At 46.4% G+C, this 22,865-nt stretch overlaps 1 protein-coding gene across 1 annotated transcript; it reads right to left on the reverse strand.

Moving 5' to 3' along the window:
* Window positions 1-10,264: 10,264 nt before the first annotated feature.
* Window positions 10,265-20,350, reverse strand: star (steroidogenic acute regulatory protein). Its single transcript, XM_063055305.1, has 7 exons — window positions 20,287-20,350; window positions 18,571-18,684; window positions 13,166-13,293; window positions 12,444-12,602; window positions 11,814-11,998; window positions 11,081-11,174; window positions 10,265-10,375 (listed from the first exon to the last, which is right to left on the reverse strand). The coding sequence occupies exons 1-7, from the start codon at window positions 20,348-20,350 to the stop codon at window positions 10,265-10,267; spliced, it is 855 nt and encodes a 284-aa protein (XP_062911375.1).
* Window positions 20,351-22,865: the final 2,515 nt, after the last annotated feature.

Below are 22,865 nucleotides of genomic sequence, written 5' to 3' on the forward strand. Positions count from 1 at the left end.
AGCACGCCGCTTAATGCACCTGGATGGTTTGGGAGACAGGCCGCCGTCAGCATTAATGAACGAGATGCTGGCCCTGGCTGAAGGACACAAACCCTGCCTCATGTTTGAGCAGGCGTTCCTAGAGCAACTGCCCGAGGACATATGCCTGCTGCTGTCCGACGCAGATTTCAGCAACCCCCGGGAGGTGGCGGCCCGAGCAGATGTGCTGTGGAATGCCAGGAAAGAGAGAGGGGCGTCCGTCACACAGATCACCAAGCTGCGTGCCCAACGATAGACCAGACCAGGCCCGGCAGCAGAGCCTATAAAACCCGGCGACGGGAGTGAGGAGCCCAACGAACAATGGTGTTTCTACCACCAGCGGTGGGGCACGGAGGCCCGCCGCTGCAGACCACCCTGCAAATTCCCGGGAAACGCCAGGGCCAGCCACCGCTGATGGCTACGGCGGCTGGCCATCAGGACAGCCTCCTGTACGTCTGGGACAAGCAGTCGGGATGCCGCTTTTTGGTCGGCACCGGAGCGGAGATCAGCGTCTTACCTCCAACGAGTTACGACACCCGCAACAGAGAACCGGGACCCACCCTGAGGGCCGCTAATGGCAGCACAATACGAACCTACGGCACCCACACGGTGCGGCTACAGTTCAGCTCCAGCCGGTTCACGTGGGACTTCACACTGGCCGCCGTGGCCCAACCACTGCTGGGGGCAGATTTTCTACGAGCCCACAGCCTGCTGGTCGACTTGCAAGGGAAGCGATTAGTCCACGCCAAGACTTTTCAAACGTTCTCCCTGGGTGAAGCACAGTTGCCAGCCCCACACCTGGACTCCATCACGCTGTCCGACGATGAATTCACCAGGGTCCTGGCGGATTTCCCATCAGTACTGACACCGCAGTTCACGGCAGCCATGCCCAGACACGGAGTACAGCACCACATCCCGACCCAGGGACCACCCCTCCACGCCCGTGCTCGAAGGCTTCCCCCGGACAAGCTCCGACTGGCGAAGGAGGAGTTCAAGAAGATGGACGAATTAGGGATCATACGACGGTCCGACAGCCCATGGGCCTCCCCCCTTCACATGGTGCCCAAGGCAACGGGGGGGCTGGAGACCATGCGGTGACTACCGCAGACTGAACGAGGCTACAACGCCAGACCGCTACCCTGTGCCGCACGTTCAAGACTTAGCAGCAAACCTACACAGCGCAAGGATCTTTTCCAAGGTAGACCTCGTCCGGGGATACCATCAAATCCCTGTACATCCGGACGACATCTCCAAAACAGCACTCACCACCCCGTTCGGATTTTTCGAATTCCTCCGAATGCCGTTTGGTCTAAAGAATGCCGCACAGACTTTGCAGCGGCTAATGGACACGGTGGGACGCGACCTGGACTTTGCATTCATCTATTTGGACGACATCCTCATAGCCAGCAGTAGTCGGCAGGAGCATCTGTCCCACCTCCGCCAGCTCTACTCCCGCATGAGTGAATTCGGCCTTACAATCAATCCAGCCAAATGCCAGTTCGGACTCGACACCATCGACTTCCTGGGCCACAGGATTACATAAGACGGGGCAACCCCGCTGCCTGCCAAGGTAGACGCGGTCCGCCACTTCCCCCGACCCAACACAATCAAAGGCTTGCAGGAATTCGTGGGTATGGTGAATTTCTACCACCGTTTCCTCCCCTCAGCAGCCCGAACCATGCGCCCCTTGTTCACTCTAATGTCGGGTAAGGGCAAGGACATTACCTGGAACGAAGAGGCCGTAACCGCTTTCGTTAAAACCAAAGAAACCTTGGCAAACGCCGCGATGCTAGTGCACCCCAGAACGGACGTTCCTACTGCCCTCGCGGTGGACGCATCCAACACAGCAGTCGGTGGAGTGCTGGAACAACTCATCGAGGGTCGCTGGCAACCCCTGGCGTTCTTCAGCAAACACCTATGACCACCTGAACTCAAATACAGTGCTTTCGACCGGGAGCTATTGACACTATACCTGGCAATCCGGCATTTCAGGTACTTCTTAGAAGGTAGGCCCTTCACCACGTTCACAGACCACAAACCGCTTACCTTTGCGTTCACTAAGGTGTCCGACCCCTGGTCGTCCCGCCAGCAGCGACATCTGTCCTACATTTCCGAGTACACGACGGACATCCGGCATGTCTCTGGAAAGAACAATGTCGTGGCAGACGCACTTTCCAAACCTACCATACAGGCCCTGTCCCAGGGGGTGGACTATGCAGCGCTGGCAGAGGCACAGCAGGCAGACGCTGAGATCCCCAGTTACAGGACTGCAGTCTCCGGTTTGCAGCTCCAAGACCTCCCCGTAGGCCCAGGTGAGAGGACCCTACTATGTGACGTAGCTACTGGCCAACCCCGCCCCGTCGTCCCAGCAGCCTGGCGCCGGCGGGTGTTCGAATCCATTCACAACTTAGCGCACCCCTCCATCAGGACAACCGTCCGGCTGGTCTCCAACAGGTTCGTGTGGCATGGACTGCGTAAACGGGTCAGTGAATGGGCCAAAACGTGTATGCAGTGCCAAACGGCCAAGGTGCAGCGGCACACCAAGGCCCCACCGCAGCGGTTCGAACCCACCCGCCGGAGGTTCGACCACATCCATGTGGATATCGTGGGGCCCCTGCCAGTGTCCCGAGGAGCGCGGTACCTCATAACTATGATAGACCGGTTCACCAGATGGCCAGAGGCAGTCCCGCTCAGCGACACCACCTCCGAATCCTGCGCCCGAGCACTGATCACAACCTGGGTAGCACGCTTTGGGGTACCGGCCCACATTACCTCCGACAGGGGCGCCCAGTTCACCTCCAGCCTGTGGTCGGCTATGGCCAGACTTTTAGGAACACAGCTACACCACACAACTGCCTACCACCCACAGTCGAACGGATTAGTGGAGCGCTTCCACCGTCACCTGAAATCGGCTCTCATGGCCCGCCTGGAGGGGCCTAACTGGGTGGACGAACTTCCCTGGGTCCTCCTCGGAATCCGCGCGGCGCCCAAAGAGGATCTACACACCTCGTCGGCCGAGTTGGTGTAGGGCGCGCCCCTGGTCGCCCCAGGAGAGTTCATACCAGCCCCAAGGGGGCAAGAGGAAGAACCCACAGCAGTCCTGGACAGACTACGGGAGAGGGTCGGTATCCTGGCCCCCATACCCACTTCACAGCACGGACAGAGCCCGACCTGCGTACCCAAAGACCTGCAGAACTGTAAGTTTCTTTTTGTACGACGGGGCGGACACCGGGCACCGCTACAGCGGCCCTACGAGGGGCCGTTTAAGGTGATCAGGAACAAAGGGTCCACGTTCGTGCTGGACATTGAGGAGATTTTCACGGTGGACCGACTCAAACCGGCCCATGTGGACTTGGCGCAGCCGGTCCAGGCTCAGGCACCGCGGCGCAGGGGCAGACCTCCCAAACAGAGGCCGATCCAGACTGTGGACATTGGGGGAGGTATCGCCGGTTCTGGGGGGGGGGGGTTATGTGGCGACCCACTTTCTGGCACACACGAACCGGCTCACGAAACAGCGCACGCAGGCAGAGGGCCGGCAGCAAAAAGGGCGCCAGGCCATCTTCACCAGCGCGGAAAGGGTCTGGGAATATACATTCCCCACAGCAGTCCCGCCCAGGGAGGGCGGGAACGGGAAGGCTTTAAAGCGGACCGCGAAGTTTGAATAAATCTCTTTCATCGCAACTCTAACTCACCGCCTCCGTGTGGTTATTCTAGCGCTGTGTGTAGCACATCGCTACATGTTTGATCAAAATAATGGACCACAGAAAGCAGGCCCGTGGTCTATCTAGTGTGTACTAAACTTATACTTCCTAAGCAACACACAAAATGCTGGAGACAGCAGGTCGGGCAGCATCCGTGGAAATGAATAGTTGGTTGACAGTTTGGGCTGAGACTCCTTTTCAGGACTGAGAAGGAAAGGGGAAGATGCCAGAATAAAAGGGTGGAGGGCCCCTGGACTTTTTGGTTGGTGTAAATTAATCATGGAATACATTTCTTAGGACTTTTTGACATGTATGGTACACTCAAAAACAAATGGTTTTCATAAAACATGGCAACCTTTTCTGCAGTATATAAGATGTAAACCTGTCTGCTATACTAATAAGGGCTTTTGTATAGGATGTCATGATGTCTATATTTTGATGGAAGTGTTCTGATACCTGATATCTGAAGGGAAGAAATGTAAATATAAGTGTATCTAGAAATTGGAAGTTTTGTTATGCTGAGCAAAAAAAAAAATTAAAAGGGTAGAGGGAGGGGAGGGAGGCTAGCTGGAAGGTCATGGGTGAAGCCAAGTGAGTGAGAATGGTCAAGGGCTGGAGATGAAGGAATCTGATTGCAGACAAGAGTGGAGATAGGGATGGAGGAGGGGATCCAGGAGATAAAGTCTTAATCTATTCAATATTTCCCTAAACTCTGGTCCTCAAACCCTGGCGACATTATTCGTTAATTTTCTCTGTATCCTTTCAATCTTGTTAATCTCTTTCCTGTACGTACGTGATCAGAACGGCACATGGTACTCTTAAGTTTGGCGTCACCAACGTTTTATACAACTTCAACATAATGTCTCAGCTTCTATATTCAATACATTGATTTATGAAAGCCATTGTGTCAAAAGCTCTGTAGGATCTGTGACGAGAATACACATAGATTAAGATGTTAGCTGTCCTGTGCTGGCACCAGTGGGATCAGCAGTTGGTCTGCCACCTGTCTTCAGGAGAAAGAGAGATAAGGAAAACAATGGAGCAGCATTTGGAGATGTTAATGAAGGGATGGGAGAGTTTAACGGAAGGAGAGCTGTCAGGATCGGCTCCCCCTTTGAACCCTGAACTGTTTGAAGTGATGGACAGGCGATACCCCAGCAGGGGGATAAAAAGGGACAGGTTCGCTAAGGCAAGACACACACGACACCCCGAGGTAACAAGACCCTGGAAGCGGTGTGTCTCCCGCAAGTCGGTGGGAAGTTTTGGACGGCTGGTCACGGGACCAAGCCATAGACACACAGGGTGGAAAGGCACGATCGACGGGAACCTGGTGTGTGTCCGCCCTTGCCTGGGTGCCAGGTTCACCGCAGAGAAATGATCGTATCTGGAAACGGAGGGGTCACGGTCGGTGATCTAAGAAGACATCACAAAGGGCTCGCCCGAAAGCTGACTGAGAAGAATATCCAAGGTCTGTGTGGAAGCCGTTTGAGTATTCATTCGTTTTGCTCTCTCTTTCCTTCCCCCCACTGTCCATCTCCCACGGCAGTGATTACTGTGAACTGAACTGAATTAAATTGAACTGAACTTTGCGTCACTTTGAAACTGGTCACTTACCCCTAGATGACGATAGAGCTTGATTGATCCTGTTATCCTAATTCTGTGTACATGTGTGTTTATCATTGCTGAACTGTTGCATTTATTATCCTTTTGATTAGAGTACTGTGTTGCTTGTTCTTTAATAAAACTTTCTTAGTTCTAGTAATCCAGACTCCAACTGAGTGATCCATTTCTGCTGGTTTGGCAACCCAGTTACGGGGTACGTAACAGATCCTTTCAAGGAATTGTGGATCTGTATTCCCAGCTCTCTCTGTTCTACTGCACTCCATATTACCTTACCGTTCACTCTATAAGGCCTACCCTGGTTTGTCCTCCCTAAGTGCAGCATCTCACAATCATTTGCATCTGCCAGAATGCATAATCTGGAACAGAAAGTACATTAACATAACCACAGGTGGATTGCTGTGGCTAACCATGTTTGAGTTAGCTCCAGAATGTCCAGGCTCCAAGCAACGGTGAGAATCTTGGTCATGAGAAGAGGTTTGGTGCATAAGCGTCAACGGGAAATAATAGCTTGCCTAATGTCCAGGGATATGGGAAGTGGTGTGTGAAATTGATAAGAAAATTGCCCTCAGCTGGACATATTGACAAAAGGGAACAGAATGGTTTGTGTGATGTGGTAATGTGAAATAGATGTGCACACTACTGAAGGAAACCACATTGAAAATGTCAGCAAGATATAATAATAAAGCCGGAGAAGTTAACAGAATGGAATTGGAGATTCCTGCGGACTTAATACAAAGGATGCTGAGAAAGGAAGATAGAGTCAGTTGAGGTACACTGTTTGGTGTGACCAGGAATGCATGGAGTCATATTTTTGCTCCGTGCACAGTCAAATGGGATAGAGGTGAGACTTCAAAAGCACTTGAAACCCCACTGCTTAGGATTTCTTTCATGTTGGAGTCGATGCAACTTGATCCCAGCAACAAGAAAAAGAAGGATGTACCAGAGGATAAATGTAAAGCCTGCCAGATAATAATTCAATGTGAACATCATCTCATCTTGTGCAATGACCATTTGATGATTCAGTAGCCAGCTTTGGTGGGAGGAAGTGTGCTTTATGACATACTTAGTCCTGCTTCACTCAATCATCATGTACCCCATCCACTGCACTGATCCCCAAGCAACACTACAATAATGTGATAACAATTATTACATCATGATAAATGTATCTACAATCCCTGAAAAGAATCGTCCAACTTCATGGTGCTAAAAGTTGAAATTTATTTAAATATAATAAATATAAATCCATGTATATTGCTTTCTCTGCAGACCTTTCTCTAAACAGTTTCAAAATTAATAAATAATCATGTTAATTGTACTATGGAATTACAATTTTAAATACAAGAACTGGAATTCATGTGTGCACACAGTGCAAAGCCCAGAAACCACACTGCCTTGGATGGAAGTGTCTCTGGCAGAGAAATCTGACATTTTCAAAGCCATCAGTCCAATTATCAAATATTCTCTCCCATTTCTCAAGTGCAAGAAGCTTGGAATGAGCCATTAACTTTGGGTAAGGAGAATAACGTGCTGCAAGGAAGGAAGAGATTTGTGCAACACTCACAACAAGCTGGAGGAACTCAGCAGGTCGGGCACCATCGGTGGAGAGGAACAGTCAATATTTCGGGCCGGAACCCTTTGTCAGAACTGAAGAGGGAGGGGGCAGGGGTCCTATAAAGAAGGTGCGGGGAGGGTGGGAGGGAGAAGGCTGGTAGGTTCCAGGTGAAAAACCAGTAAGGGGAAAGATAAAGGGGTGGGGGAGGGGATAGGCAGGAAAGGTGAAGGAATAGGGGAAAACACAATGGGCAGTAGAAGGAGGCGGAACCATGAGGGAGGTGATAGGCAGCTGGGGGAGGGGGCAGAGTGAAATGGGGAAAGGGGGAGGGAATTACCGGAAGTTGGAGAATTCTATGTTCATACCAAGGGGCTGGAGACTACCTAGACGGGATATGAAGTGTTGTTCCTCCAACCTGCGTTTAGCCTCATCATGGCAGTAGAGGAGGCCGTGTATGGACATATCTGAATGGGAATGGGAAGCAGAGTTGAATTCGGTGGCAACCAGGAGATCCTGTCTGTTGTGGCAGACGGAGCAGAGGTGCGCGACGAAGCGGTCCCCCAATCTGCGTCGGGTTTCACCGATGTAGAGGAGGCTGCACCGGGAGCACTGGATGCAATAGATGACCCCAACAGACTCACAAGTGAAGTGTTGCCTCACCTGGAAGGACTGTTTGGGACCCTTAATGGTGGCAAGAGAGGAGGTGTAGGGACAGGTGTAGCACTAACGCTTACAGGGATAAGTGCCGGGTGGGAGATCCGTGGGGAGGGACGTGTGGACCAGGGAGTCGCTGAGGGACCGATCCCTGCAGAAAGCGGAGAGGGGTGGAGAGGGAAAGACGTGCTTAGTGGTGGGGTCCTGTTGAAGGTGGCGGAAGTTGCGGAGGATAATGTGCTGGATCTGGAGGCTGGTGGGGTGGTAGGAGAGGACAAGGGGAACTCTGTCCCTGTTGTGGTGGAGGGAGAATGGGGTGAGAGCCGAAGTGCGGGAAATGGAGGAGATGCGGGTGAGGGCATCATTGATGACGGTAGAAGGGAAACCACGATCCTTAAAGAAAGAGGACATTTGAGATGTCCTGGAACGGAAAGCCTCATCCTGGGAGCAGATGCGGCGGAGACGGAGGAACTGGGAATAGGGAATGGCATTTTTGCATGTTGCAGGGTGGGAAGAGGTATAGTTGAGGTAGTTATGAGAGTCAGTGTGCTTATAAAAGATGTCAGTGGACAGTCTGTCTCCAGAGATGGAGACCGAGAGATCGAGAAAGGGGAGAGAAGTGTCCGAGATGGACCAAGTGAATTTGAGGGCTGGGTGGAAGTTTGAAGTAAAGTCGATGAAATTGACGAGCTCAGCATGGGTGCACATTCTTTTCTACGGATGCTGTCTGACCTGCTGAGTTCCAGCGTGTTGTGAGTGTTGCTTTGACCCCAGCATCTGCAGATTATTTTGTGTTTGGGAAGAGATTTGTGCAGAATATAAACAGTAGCATATGTAGTCCAGATGTTAACTGTCATGGTCCCCTGCTTTTCGTTCTACAGGAACTTCAACATCCCCTGGTGTAACCCCTCTTATACTGCCTAAACTATCCCTGGCCATAGCGTAGAGCAGTTCATTCCAATGCAAGTCGCTAAAATCTCTGTTCTGCAATAAATAGAGTAACTTCTCTGGGGTACTGCTGTTGATGCTGGAAGTATCTGCAGAGTTCAAGTGGATGTATAAATAGCACAATGTCTGAGGAGTAGTTTCTCAAGCCTGTTCTGTCATCCAGTGTAGGCCACTTTTCATTTTGATACCTTTCCTCACAGGCTCAGTGCTGGGACTGAACTGTGAAGGTGCATAGGAATTTCTCGGACACAATTCAATGAGTAACAATGGAGAAAATGTATTTGGTAGTTCATTGCATCTCAGATCTTTGGAAAAGATGTACCTAACTTTGGGAAAGATGTACTTGCTTGGAGGAGATGCACAGATAGTTCATTAGGTTGAATCCTGTACTGAAGGTAATTCCTGATAAAAGGTTGAATCAACCAGGCTTCTACTCTCTGGAATGCTGAATGTTCTGGTTTTGTCCCACATTCCAAAGACGTACAGGTTATTTTGCTTTTTTATTTATTTTATTGAGATACAGCACAGAATAGGCCCTTCCAGCACTTTGAGCTGTGCTGCCCAGCGATCCCCCAATTTAATCCTCACCTAATCACCAGACAATTTACAATGACCAATTAACCTACCAACTGGTACGTCTTTGGACGGTACGAGGAAACTGGAGCACCCAGCGGTCACAGGGAGAACATACAAATTCCTTGCAGGCAGTGACGGGAATTGAGAAGTGTTGTGCTAATTACTACGCTACCATATGATCACATGGGTGTATTTGGATGACACTAATTCATTGAGCCAGAAATACTGTGCTGTATTTCTAGATAAATAAGTGTTCTGAAGGGGCTTAACAGGATAGAAACTGTATTTCCAATGGTGGTGGTACCTAAAACTAGGAAATGTGGTTTCGGAATGAAGGGTCACCTAAGGGTGAGGAAAGGTGTTTCCTTTCCCCTTTCAGAGTTGTGCATCTTTGAAGGTATGCAGTGCAGGGAGCTATGGAAGCCATGTCATTAAATATATTTAAGGCTGAGTCATATTTCCCTCAGCTTGGAAAATGCAGTCGATATCAACAGATCTCAATCAATTATATTCAGCGGTGCATAGGGAAAATGCTTTGACCTACTCCTGTCGCCTATTAGCTCAGAAATAGACCAGGTACTGCGCAATATTCTGGGTTTTGTTGTTTGATGTACAGTACGATCAGTTTGTGGTTTAAAATCTACAGGGGGTAACTCGGAGGTGCCAATCCAAGAACCCATGCTTTTGCAGGTCCTCATTTTCCACAGAAGCTCCAGAAGGTCCAAACCTTCTGTGGCCTGAAAAAACAACTGAGGACACAATTTCCTACAGAAAATTTCTACTGAATGACACAATAAACCCAAAGCACTACATGGCTTACTTGTATTTCATGTAATGAGATATAATGCTGTCAGGAACCATTCTGAATTTTTCTGAACAGTGGGACCATTCTATACCTAACCCATTTTGGCTTGAGAGCACTGACAGCCAGGGTAAAGAAAAGGTTTACTTGACCATCAATAACATCATTCCTTTGACTGAATTAAAAATAATGAATACCATTGTTTTAACTAAAGCCTCATAAATATTAAAGATTTTCAATACTGGCGAATCCTTTCTTTGATTTGGATATTTGTTCCAGTGAGCCACAAAGTGGATTTTGACTGAAGCCAAAAGATCTTTGCAGAAGTAGGTTGCAGTCCAACAGAAGTGTTTGTTGGCGATCTCCACCCACAAAAGAATGCAGTGCGTTTCAGTAACTGTTTGCAGCAGCTCTGGAGTTCATGTGCTGGCGCAGGCATTGAGCAAAGTCTGCTTGGGTTTGACAAAGGACCTGATTGATGAGAGACTTGGGCAACCAGCCCTACCAAAAAAGGAAATAAAATGTAAGTGCAGTCAATCAGATATTTCTTAGATATCATCTTGTTTTCTTCCCCACTGCAGAGGCACAGGAGTACATTTTGAGTGCTCGAACCCTGCCTGAATTTTTCAGTTGTGTTAAAATGATACCGCTCAGGAGAGCATTTACCCCATTACTTGCTCTTTCAAAAATCACTATTGTCATTAAAGATCCCCATCACCCAGAACGTGATCTCTTTTATTACTACCATCAGAGAGGAGGTACAGAAGCCTGAAGACACATACTCAATGTTTTAGGAACAACTGCTGCCATCAGATTTCTGAACGGACAATGAACCAATTCATTAACACTACATCACTATTTTTGCTCTCTTTTTTGTTGCACTACTTATTTAGTTTAATTTCTTTTCATATATTTTTATTGTAATTTATAGCTTTTATGTGTTGTTCAAACTCTGCAAAGACAGCATCTGAGCTGTGGATCAAAGTTCTGGAGGTTTGAGGCAGCAACATTAACTACCAAGCCACCCCTATGTTCCCATCCTACAGTCAGGAAGGTCTTCACAAGGAGCTAGCCTGATTAGTTAAGCTGTGTCCTTTTACTTGAGGTTGTTCTGTACTTCATAGTCCAGTATTCTTGGAAACCATCAAACTTATATATTTAAATCAACACTCAACCCTGTTACCCCTTCATCCTCAAATGGCTTGCCTTTAGATCGATGCTCAGGAGCCACGTGAACTTGGTCTTATTTGGATCTTCTGCGGAAGGACGGAGGACAATGCAGGTTGGTCCATTCTCACCCCTGTGATAGAAGCAGGGTATGTCAAAGACATAGTATTGGAAGCAACAGAGCAATAAATTTGATCTCTGGAAGCCAAGCCACTAGGCAGGGCAACGTGTGGAGATTGCATGAGAGAAGACATTGGCACCATTCTCTTAATCCTCAGAAGCCAACAAGCTAAGTGGAACATGCTAAAGTGCTTCAAGGCAGTGTAATCATCCAAAAATGACAGCAAGTGTCAGAGATACTATACATTAACCAAAATCTTGCAGTCTTTGTAACAACACTATTTTCAATGTAATAGGTTTGCAACGCTTGGAGCTTTGACCGTGCACTATATTTCAATAGTCTATGGAGACTGAAGGGTAAATGGTTTCAGAATAGGAGAAGATTGAGAGGTCTACTGCAATATAAATTTAAAAACAGAATCTATTCTGGACTGAGCATCAGTTCTGGTTTCTGAACAAAGAGTAAGTTAGAAGAACAATAACAGAAACTAATTGACTCTGGGGAAGTAATGTGGACAAGGATGATTTGGAACTGAAACGGGGCTCCAGGTATCAAAGGCAGTAATTTGGACTGGAATGAGGAATATTTTACAGCTTCACAAATGCCGAAGTTCTTTGCCGACACCCTGGACACGGATCTGTGGTGTGTTACCTTATGAAACCGTTCTGCTGAGGCATCAGGTTGCAGTGCGTGGACATCCCCGCTAGGAAACAAGTTGAGCCACGTCTCTTGGCATAGCGCACGCTGACGAAGTCCCGCGGGCTGATCACATTGCCCGCAGTTTCCGCAGAAACCTCATAGGTAACCATTGTTTCCTTGTTAATCCTCTTCAGTATCTTAAAAATAATCAAACTAATTTATAAAACAGTGCTCCACCTTGTCTAGCCAGAGCTCAGCAGATTGGCAGTTATCATTGGAAACGTTTGGATTTTGGAGAATGTTCAACATTCCACCTGCGATGGCTCATCACTTTACTCCCCATCCATTCCACTCCTGGCTCTTTGCCCAGAACGGTGCACATAGATTTCACCTTCAAGTTCTTATGCAATTCCACCTTGAAGGCTACAGATGAATCTGCATTACACAGCCTTTTCTGGATTGCAACAACTCATTGTCAAAGGTAAATTCTCATCTTCGTCGCTACCAATTCTCCACTACTTCACCTTACTGAGGAATGAATTGTGCCTATGTTAAGTATGTAGTACTGGAATCAAATTCACCTCCAGTTTGGAAACCTGATTTTAACGTGGGCTTTGATTAGACCACTATCAAATATCCTACCTTCACTTGTTTAATGTTTGGGTTCCACTCTCCCATTTGTTCAACTCTGTCGAACAGCTCACTGTAGAGCAGATCGGTGGGCTTATCCATCACAACCTCGAGCTTGAAGACTTTGCCGATATCTGGAAGCATCTTACTGACCACTTTGTCACCGTTTATCTGTTAAGAGTACAAGAAGTTAGATTCTCCACTCAGTTCAGAGCCTCAAGCCTGCTCCACCATTATCCATTCTATCATCTCCATTTACCCATCAGGTGTCCTATTTTGTGGACAGTGTTCCAAATTATTGCTTTGATATGAGTGGGTAAAATTCACGACCTTAGCTCTAAGTCCTTACTGTGAGGACAGGTGTGGGTTAATGGTGTCTTGCTGCTCAAAAACAGGCCATTTGACCCATTGGACTATGAATACAATTGTGTTCCACTTGAACCTTCTCCCACCCAACTTCATTTAACCCCAACGTTCTTTTCAACCTAGAATGAAAGAACATTTTGTGATCTGTACTTTAGGCTGAGTTGAGTTTGCTTCTTTGACCTCATGCCTACATTTTTGCCAGAATGTTCTAAGGCATTCTAGTAAGAACTATAAAGAAGCAGACTCAATTTGCAGTGCTTCTTGAGTTCATTACGAATTTAAACACGTCATCACTGAGGCAGTGTTGTCTGTGAGATGCGCCTGATTTTTCTTCTGGACGTTGATTGACTGGGGATATTGCAACGTACCGCTTCAATCTCTGTCTTCCACCCACTTGTATCCTGGAGGATGGAGAGGGATTTATGCAGTGCTTCTTGACCTTGCTTAACATAGGCCATCTCCGCTTCAGAATACGGACTGTCTTCAAGCCTGCAGCCTAATTTGAGTGTTAAGTGGAGAGAGGGAGAGAGAAAAAATTAAGACTGAGCATTTGTAGCAGAATTGGTAGGTTATCAAGATGATTCCAGCTGATTCTTGAGTAAACTAAGCTTGGTGTTAATTGTCACAGCTAATTTCTGTGGTGTATCTACCTTTGGACTTTCTTGTCCTTTCTTCAATATTTCTCGAGATAATATTAAATTGTGATGTGCTTGAATATGGCTGCACATTTGGAAATCTCAAGTAGTTTAATCAAATTCTGTGTGAGCTGACGCATGGAGAAACACAGTTTATGCTAACCTTTGAGTATCTTTAACCCAATCTGGCTGCCCATTCTTGGTGGAATGTAAATACAGCTGGAATTGGCCAAGGGATGCAATGCCAGCTGACGATCAAACTGCCAGCATTCTGTAGCCATGGTCAGAGCAGGTAACTCACCCGAATGCTTGATGCATCAAAGTGAGATTTGCCCTTTCGCCCATGTATTACATCTTAGTGAAATTATCCTTGCACCACTTTGTGTTGTACTGATGAGGAACCACAGTTCTCAACAGGTAAACCTATCTTCCACCCTGGAGGCTATGTGGAAATGTTCTGATAATCCTGATCTCCTTAGAGGGAACACTCACAACAAGCTGGAGGAACTCAGCAGGTCAGGCAGCATCCGTAGAAACGATCAGTCGACATTTCGGGCCGGAACCCTTCGTCAGGACAGTCCTGACGAAGGGTTCTGGCCCGAAACGTCGACTGATCGCTTCCATGGATGCTGCCCGACCTGCTGAGTTCCTCCAGCTTGTTGTGAGTGTTGCTTTGACCCCAGCATCTGCAGATTACTTTGTGTTTACGACTCCTTAGAGGGAAATTGGGAGGGAAATGAAGCTGGGCATAAGATCAGGGAGAACTGACAGTTTGCCCATGATATTTCTATTCACTACCAGAAATAGTCATCTACCTTAGAAACAAATATTTAAATTGAAGAAAATAATGAAAATGTATTTAATACTGAAACACAATTAAAACACTATTACACATATATAGCATTTTAATGGTGTTTCAGTATATAAATAAATACATACATATGTAAAGCTATTAGAACACTAGAGAGAGTTAAGTGCACCAAGTTCTTGGGAATTCACATCACAGATGACCTCACCCAGTTCCTTAATGTTACCTCCCTGAACAAGAGGGCACAGCAAAGCCTTCACTTCCTAAGAAGATTGAAGCAAGTGAGGCTCCCATCCCCAATCTTAACTGAGTCTTACAGGAGCACAATCGAGAACGTCCTGACAATCTGAGTTTCCATCTGGTATGGGAGCAGCTGAATATTGGACCGGAAGTCCCTACAAAGGACTGTGAGAATAGGGGTCTCCTTACCATCCTTAAGGATAATTTATCAGGGGTGCTGCATCCACAGGGCCCTGAGTATTGTCAAAGATCCCACCCATCCATCCAGCATCCTCTTTGACTTTCCACCATCAGGCAGGAGACTCCGATGCATAAAGACAAGAGCAGTCAGGATGGGAAGCAGTTTCTTCCCTCAGGCCATTAGGCTTCTGAACGCCATGACGCATTGCATTTGAAGCATCACCAGTTAATCTGTTCTGTACCTGACAATAGTTAATTTATGCACTTTACTTTGTTTATTTATACGCAATTCAGCTGTAGAAGTTACCCTTCCTTTCCTAAATTATTGTGTTACGTGTACTACTGTAGTTTACACCCTGGCCCAGAGAAACATTGACTTGTTTGACAGTGTGTATGTACAAAATACATGTAGTCAAATGACAATGAACTTGACACACACACACACACACATATATATATATACAGTACTGTACAAAAGTCTTAGTATATATATGCTAAGGAACAGGGAGAGGGGAATCATGGCTGGGAAAAGGGGATGGGAGAGGGGAGGGCATGGGAAGCACCAGAAAGACTTTCTGTAATGATCAATAAACCAATTGTTTGGATTAAAATGAACTTGCCTGTTGTCTCAGGGTTGGTTGTGTAGGCACCCATGCCAGCCACCCCACCCCCACCTCTGGTACTCTCTCTCTGCCACCTGTCCCACACCCCTCCTGCAATGCTCCACCCTCACCATTCCTTCTCCACATTGACAAATATAGTACTGTGCAAAAGTCTCAGGCACCCTAGCTACATATGTGTACGGTATATCACTCTTTTAAAAACTAAAAGAAAGACAGGTCTAAAACAAGCTGATTCTGCCTACTGCCCGGGGTTGCCCAGTCTGCACCAGGCACACATTACCAAGCCCTCTGCACCCAAGAGGCACCTGGTCTCAGTGTTGAGTAGGAGATTTGTCTCCTGTCATATCTATCATTGACTATATAACTTTTTCATAGAACCATAGAGAGATACAGCACAAAAACAGGGCCTTCAGCCCATTGAGGTTGCACTGACTATCAGTCACTCATTTTACACCAATCCTCTGTTAATCCCATTTTTAAATTCTCTCCTGACGTCGCCCAGATTACACACACTAGGGGCAGTTTGCAGTGCCCAGTTAACAACCACCCCAGCACGCTTTTGGGATGTGGAAGAAACCGGAGCACCCTGACAAAACCCATGTGGTTGTGGTGAGAATGTGCAAACTATGCACAGACAACACCCGAGGTCAGAATCGAACTGTGGTCCCTGGCGCTGTAAGGAAGCAGTTCCACTCTGTCACCAGAATAGTTTGGAAGCATAGAGTTCAGAGATATTTACATTACTTAATTAGTAATATAAAAATATTCAAAATGCACAAGAATAAAATGTAATAAAACACAAAGTGTGAAATGTTATTAGAAATATTGAATATAAGCAGATAAACTTACCTTTCCCCGTCTAAACAACAAGGGCAAGAAAGCCCAGTAAAACTAGTGTGGGCAGCTGATCCTGCTCCAATTCTAGGACACAGGATGGGAAAGACGGATGTAACGCACGGGGAATCCCAGTGAGATTGGGCTCCGCTGTTGATGTGCACGTGGAGGCCAGTGACAGAGCGAAGGGGCAGGCGCAACAACGTCAGCTGTTCAGCTAGTCCCAGGCCAGAGCCGGTCCCCACCAGTCCCCCATTTACTGACCCGGGAGCGGCTGAGTACCAGTGACTCCCTTCAGAACTGCTGGCACCAAGGTGACAAAGAAAATCAGCACACTCAGTGGCCACCTTATTAAGTACAGGAGTGATCTTCTGCTGCTGTAGCCCATCCACTTCAAGGTTCGACAAGTTGTGCATTCAAAGATGCTCTTCTGAATACTATCATTGTAACGTGTGGTTATAGGTGTTACTGTTGCCTTCCTGTCAGCTTGGATTGATCTGGCCATTCTCCTCTGACCTCTCTCATTAACAAGGCATTTTCACCCACAGAACTGCCACACACTGGATTGTTTTTTGTTGTTTTTCACTCTACTCACTGCAAACTCTAGAGATGTTGTGCCTGAAACTCCCAGGAGATCAGCAGTTTCTGAGATACTCAAACCACCCCGTCTGGCACCAACAATCATTCCATGGTCAAGGTCACTTAGATCACTTTTCTTCCCCATTCTGACCTTTGGTCTGAACAACAACTGAACCTCTTGTCCATGCCTGCATGCTTTTATGCGTTGAGTTGCTGCCTCATGACAGACTGATTAGATATTTGCATTAATGAGCAGGTGTACGGTTGTACCTAATAAAGTGGCCACTGAGTGTTCTTTAGACATTAAACTGTTTAAAAAGACAATGTTCCTTGTGCTCATAATCTACAGCCCCAAAATTCCTTTGGAATCAGTGATCTGACTGGCACAGGACCTGAGGGACCATTGCCAAGAATAATGTTGGGGAACTCAACAAGAAAGCATCATGTAATAGGGATTGCAGGAGTGGAGTGCGGTGACAGATCCACCCCACGCCCCTTGAAATTGTAAAGAAATCTTAGAATCATGGCACCTACCAGCAGGCCAGGAGACAACACATTCGTCCTCCATCCCTGCCATTCTTTCCTCTCATCCCAATTCGTATCCCCATCATTGGGCATAGAACACTAAACCCTAAGAACACTTACCAGCAGACTCAGGCAGCTTCTATCCCACTCTTATAAGACTCATGAACAGATCTCTCATCTGATAAACATGAACCCTTGATCTCTCACTCTACCTCGTCATTGTCCTTGCACCTGTCTACCTCCACTGCGATTTCTCGGTGAATGCAACACTATGTTGCACTGAATAATATAAGGATAGATTCTTGGTTGATCAGTGCATAAAGGGATACGGGGAGAAGGCAGGAGATTTAGCCTGAGAGGAAAATTGGGTCAGCCATGATGAAATGGCGGAGCAGACTCGATGGGCCAAATGGCCTAATTCTGTTCCTGTATCTTATGGTCTTATGGTCTAAGCAATTTCAAGTTCCCGGGTGTCAACATCTCTGAGGATCTATCCTGGGCCCAACATATCGATGCAGTTACAACGAAGGCAAGACATTAGGAATTTGAGGAGATTTGGCATGTCACCAAAAACAGTCATAAATTTCTACAGGTGCACCGTGGCGAGCATTTTAACTGGCTGCATCACCGTCTGGTATGATTACAGCTACCGCTCAGGATCGGAGGAAGCTGCAGGAGGTTGTGAGCTCAGTCAGCTCCATCACGGGCACCATCCTCCATAGCATACAGGTCAGTTTCAAGGAGCGATGCCTCAGAAAGGCGGCATCCATCATTAAGGACCCCCATCACCTAGGACTTGCCCTCTTCTCATTGCTACCATCAGGGAGGAGGTACAGAAGCCTGAAGACACACACTCAATGATTCAGGAACAGCTTCTTCCCCTCTGCCATCTGATTCCTGAATGGACATTGAACCCATGAACACTACCTCACTACTTTTTTGTGCTACTTATTCAATTTGAATATATATATATACACACACTTTAATTTACAGTTTTAATTATTGTGTATTGCAATGTACTGCTGCCACAAAAGCAACACATTTCACGACCTATGCAGGTGATATTAAACCTGATTCTCTATTCTGCAGATTCCAAGAGAGACTGTAGATGCTGGAAATCTGCAGCAAGTCATACAAAATACAGGAGGAACTCAGCGTATCTGGCGGCATATATGGACATACCTGTACATCTGAAAGCTGAGCAGTTAAGGTTCTGGAGACACAAGGGACTGTGGATGCTGGAATCTGGAGCAGCAAGCAAACCTGCTGTAGGAACTCAGCAGGTCCAGCGGTACCTGTGGAGGGAAAGGAACCCGTCGATGTCGCGGCACTGAAAGATCTGTACTTACTGATCAGGGAGCTCCTTCTCCGAACCAGATCCACCCATGTGCTGGGCCCTTGGTTCCCCAGCCTGAGGTGACTCAGCTTGTGTCCCAGGGCTGCCATTGCTGAATGCCTCAAGCCTTAAGATCAAAAAGAGGGCATTAAATTTTCAGTTCAGATTCTCACTCTACAAAATTGCACCTTATTTGTCTACCTGCTCCTGCATCTTCTTTGTAACTGCAATACTGTATTCTCCATTCTGTTTTCTTTTTGCTACCCTGATCTTTTGTGAACAGCATGACCTGTCCGGAATGCATACTAAACAAAATTTTTTCACTCTTCTCGGTACACATGACAACAATAATAAACTAATACCAATTTTCAAAATCAGATATTCTGATGCTTGGCTTCAGTGAGAAGATATATTGCAATGTACACAGTTAAAACAAATCAAACCTTGCATTTAATGCACCTTTTGCAGTCTCAGGATGGGTTAAAATCAGTGCAAGAGATGCAACAGTCAATTTGTGGACAGCAAGAACCAAGAAACAGGGACGTGATAGTGATTGGATTCATTTATTCTCATCGGATAAATACTGGCAGGATTGTTGGAAAGTTGCTTGTATCGTCTAGAAAGAGGGGTATGGAATCTCTTCCTGACTGAAGCAACAGAGATTTCCTATCTCATCAAGGGTCAATAGTTTGCTGGTCTAGATCTACCATAGATGTAGATCAGCAAATAGCTGCGGTAAAACTTTTAAGATCAAGAGATCAAAGGCACAGCATAGGTTGGTTCATTCATTGCAATGGCATCTTGTTCATAGTCTCTTGTACAGTAATTGACAGAAATAGTGAAACTCCTTTCAATATTTTCTATTTATAGGGCACTTTTAATACTATGTCGGGACCCAAGGCATATCACAGAAGCATTGTCAAAAAAGACTGACCCCAAGTCATGGGCGACTAAGAACTCCATCACAGATGTACTGGATCTTGAAGGAAGAAAAGGAGGCAGAGAGATTTGGGGAAGGAGTTCGTGAATGTAGGGTCCAGGTGTCTGAGGGCTTGGCTTCCATGGTAGAAGGATTGAATTCTGGGATCCTACAGGCTAGGATTGAAATGCTGCAGATATCTTCAAAAGTTGGAGGGCTAAGGAAATTACATAGGGATGTGCTGGGGTTGACATAAGGGTAACTGAAACAAGAATGAGGATCCTAAAATTGGAGTTGGCCACCTCAAGGGCAAACTTAGGTCAGCAAGAACAGGATGTGTGCCAATTGCAATAAAGCTTTCTGATTGTAGAGATAAATTTCCACTGTCCATCTATTGGAAAGATAGATTGCTATGGAAATACAAAGTCCAATAAGTAACAAGGGTATCATTGCTACTTTGTTGATTGGTGTCCTTGCATTAGGAGTGTGAAGGATGTCTTGATCAGTACAGATTTTATGAGTGGATGATTGTAAGAGCAGTAGCTTCAGGAAGACCTGTCAGTTTAGTGGCCAGCAGTTCCTGCTGTTGTAAGAAAGTTCAGCGAGGTTAATAAGATACATACATTTTAAAAGCACTTACAATTCTTCTGGTCTTTAATTCCCCTAAACAGTCAAACAGGATAAAAGTCAATTCAAATTCTCCCCTCCTTTTCCAGTTCAGTTCTGCTCTGGTTGAACTGCCATTGATCTGAGCATCAGTATATCACCAGTTAACTAACCAAGTGGATATAATTAGTTGTTTCCAGTTACCTGTTACTGTTCGTACATGCTGGTAGGAGATTGCTGCACAGAGCTTAAAAGTGGCTGGAATCATCTTGCGTCTCAAGTCGGTCTTTCACTCAAATGCTTTTCTGCCTTTGGTCTGTTGTCCTCTTTTTTATATATATCCTCTGTGAAGGACAACTTGACATCAGGCACAAAATTTATGACGACAACAAGAACAGTGTCAAGTACATTCTAGACAGCTACATCCAAGTGCCGGGAATGTTCACTGAATTAACTTGAATGTGACATCAAGGTGCAGCAAAGGTTTTATTGCATCGTTGAACCATGCATGCTCACATTTTGAATGGGGTGAGCATTAAAGGGGATGAGCCTCTTCCTCCCTTGCTTTGCTGTACCATGTAAAATCAAATTCCTGCCTCGCCTTGTAAAATCAAAATGCTTTGTCAACAATATTTCCCAGCTAAGGTTCATTATCATCTCTGTGCTTTACTTCAAGAATGTTTGCCTTGCTGAATGCTCTTTTGCTAAATTCAAGGGGTGTCACAAAGGTTTCAATACTTATGGTGAGTTAGGTGTTTTCAGTGGATTTGGGCGCATTATTAACACCCGTGAAGTTGCCTGATTTCATTGATGCCTTTGGCCATCGCAGTGATAAGCAAAAGGGATATTAGTTGCATGACTGAGATATGATAGTTCCAAACTCACCAAGAAGTATTGACTTTGACCTGTAGAGCCAGTATTCTGATGAAGCTGAAATGATATTTCCTAGAGTGCACTTGTAGACTCAATATTTCAACTCCACCGAAGTGAATTCTTCCTCTCATGGATCTATACTTTCCTACACATTCATGGCAACTCTGCTGTTTCCATCACTTTGGCAGGCTCTAGTTTCACAGTACAACTGCACATCTTCTCCTTGGACTCCAGTCTCCGGGAGGGTCTGCGGACCCTTCACCTGCTTCACCTGACTGAAGTTGCTCTTACGTTGAATACCTTCTCTATCAACTTCACTCAGCTGTGGGAACCCGCATTGGCCTAAGCTCAAGATATCCAGCATCTCCTGAATCTCTTGTGTCTCTAATTAATGCAATATTTAATTTAGCCTATCTATGATTTGCTCCTTGCTGCCTTTGTGCCTTTAGGTGAACCCATGTTGTTGAGCAGAGCCTGCATTGATGAGGTATCTTCGAGTGCTTTACCGTGGCTGGAGTGCATTCATTCTGCAGAGCAGATTCGGCACACACTTGGTTACCAATGGCAGAGCCAGTATTTAATACCCCGAAGCTACGTCCTGTAGCAGAATGATTCCTCCAACGGTCGTAGGCACCTGTCCTCGAGCCACTGAGCGTGCTATACGGGCCGAGGTCACGTTGTGAGGATTTAAACTGGGAATGATGTGTTCACTTTCACAAATGACCGGCCCTTGACATGCAGGGAGACTTATTCCTGTTTCATTTTGGTTTTGTTAGACTGGTCAAGCTGGATGAGGACCTCTGCCTTAACAAGAAAAAAAATCAAACTGACCAAGGCTGAAGCATTCATACATCTGGTTACAACTTCCACTGGCATACTCTTCCATGCTGATTTTGACTCCAGTCACTCTGTAAACGACCAAAGGCCAAATTGGAAGTAATTTGGCAGGGTGATGGATGATCTTCCATCACCCCTGTCCATGCACTTGACTTGCGTGGTTTACAACTGGGCAAAGTACTGACCTTCAGATACCATCTCTTATCTTCAGCCAGTGCTCCAGAATTGACTGCTTATTGATTGTGCGAAATGCCCTATACTGGAATGCCAGCAATGTGTAAGACTAGGAAGGAATGTTCAGGCTGATCAGGGTGGCACGATTCACCTCTGTGTCCCTCACCAGCCCTCAACAGCATCTATCCCTCCAGGTACAAGCATTCCCCTCCACCTCCATAATCCTCTACCTTGCTTTGAATGATCTTTTCACATCTCCTTCTACTAAGTGGGCCTGAAACTCAGCTCTGTATTACTTGTTCTTTGGAGAACTTTAATGCTAATTCTATATTTAAAAGGTTGCCCACTGCAGCTACGCTGTCGATAGTGATATATAGTGTGGAAACTCACATGTACCAGGAATGTAGAGAAGTAAGTAAGGAGAAATATTACTGTAGTGCTGACCTCTTAGTTACAGAACACCACAGCACACAAATAGGCCCTTCGACACATCTAGTCCATGCAGAACAATTAATCTGCCTAGTCTCATCCACCTGCACCTGGTACATAGCCCTCCATACCCCTCCTGTACATAGAAACATAGAAACATAGAAAATAGGTGCAGGAGTAGGCCATTCGGCTCTTCGAGCCTGCACCGCCATTTATTATGATCATGGCTGATCATCCAACTCAGAACCCCGCCCCAGCCTTCCATCCATACCCCCTGACCCCCATAGCCACAAGGGCCATATCTAACTCCCTCTTAAATATAGCCAATGAACTGGCCTCAACAGTTTCCTGTGGCAGAGAATTCCACAGATTCACCACTCTCTGTGTGAAGAAGTTTTTCCTAATCTCGGTCCTAAAAGGCTTCCCCTCTATCCTCAAACTGTGACCCCTCGTTCTGGACTTCCCCAACA

This window comes from Mobula hypostoma, chromosome 8 (assembly GCF_963921235.1).
Source record: "Mobula hypostoma chromosome 8, sMobHyp1.1, whole genome shotgun sequence".
In the NCBI taxonomy this organism is placed as follows: domain Eukaryota; kingdom Metazoa; phylum Chordata; class Chondrichthyes; order Myliobatiformes; family Myliobatidae; genus Mobula; species Mobula hypostoma.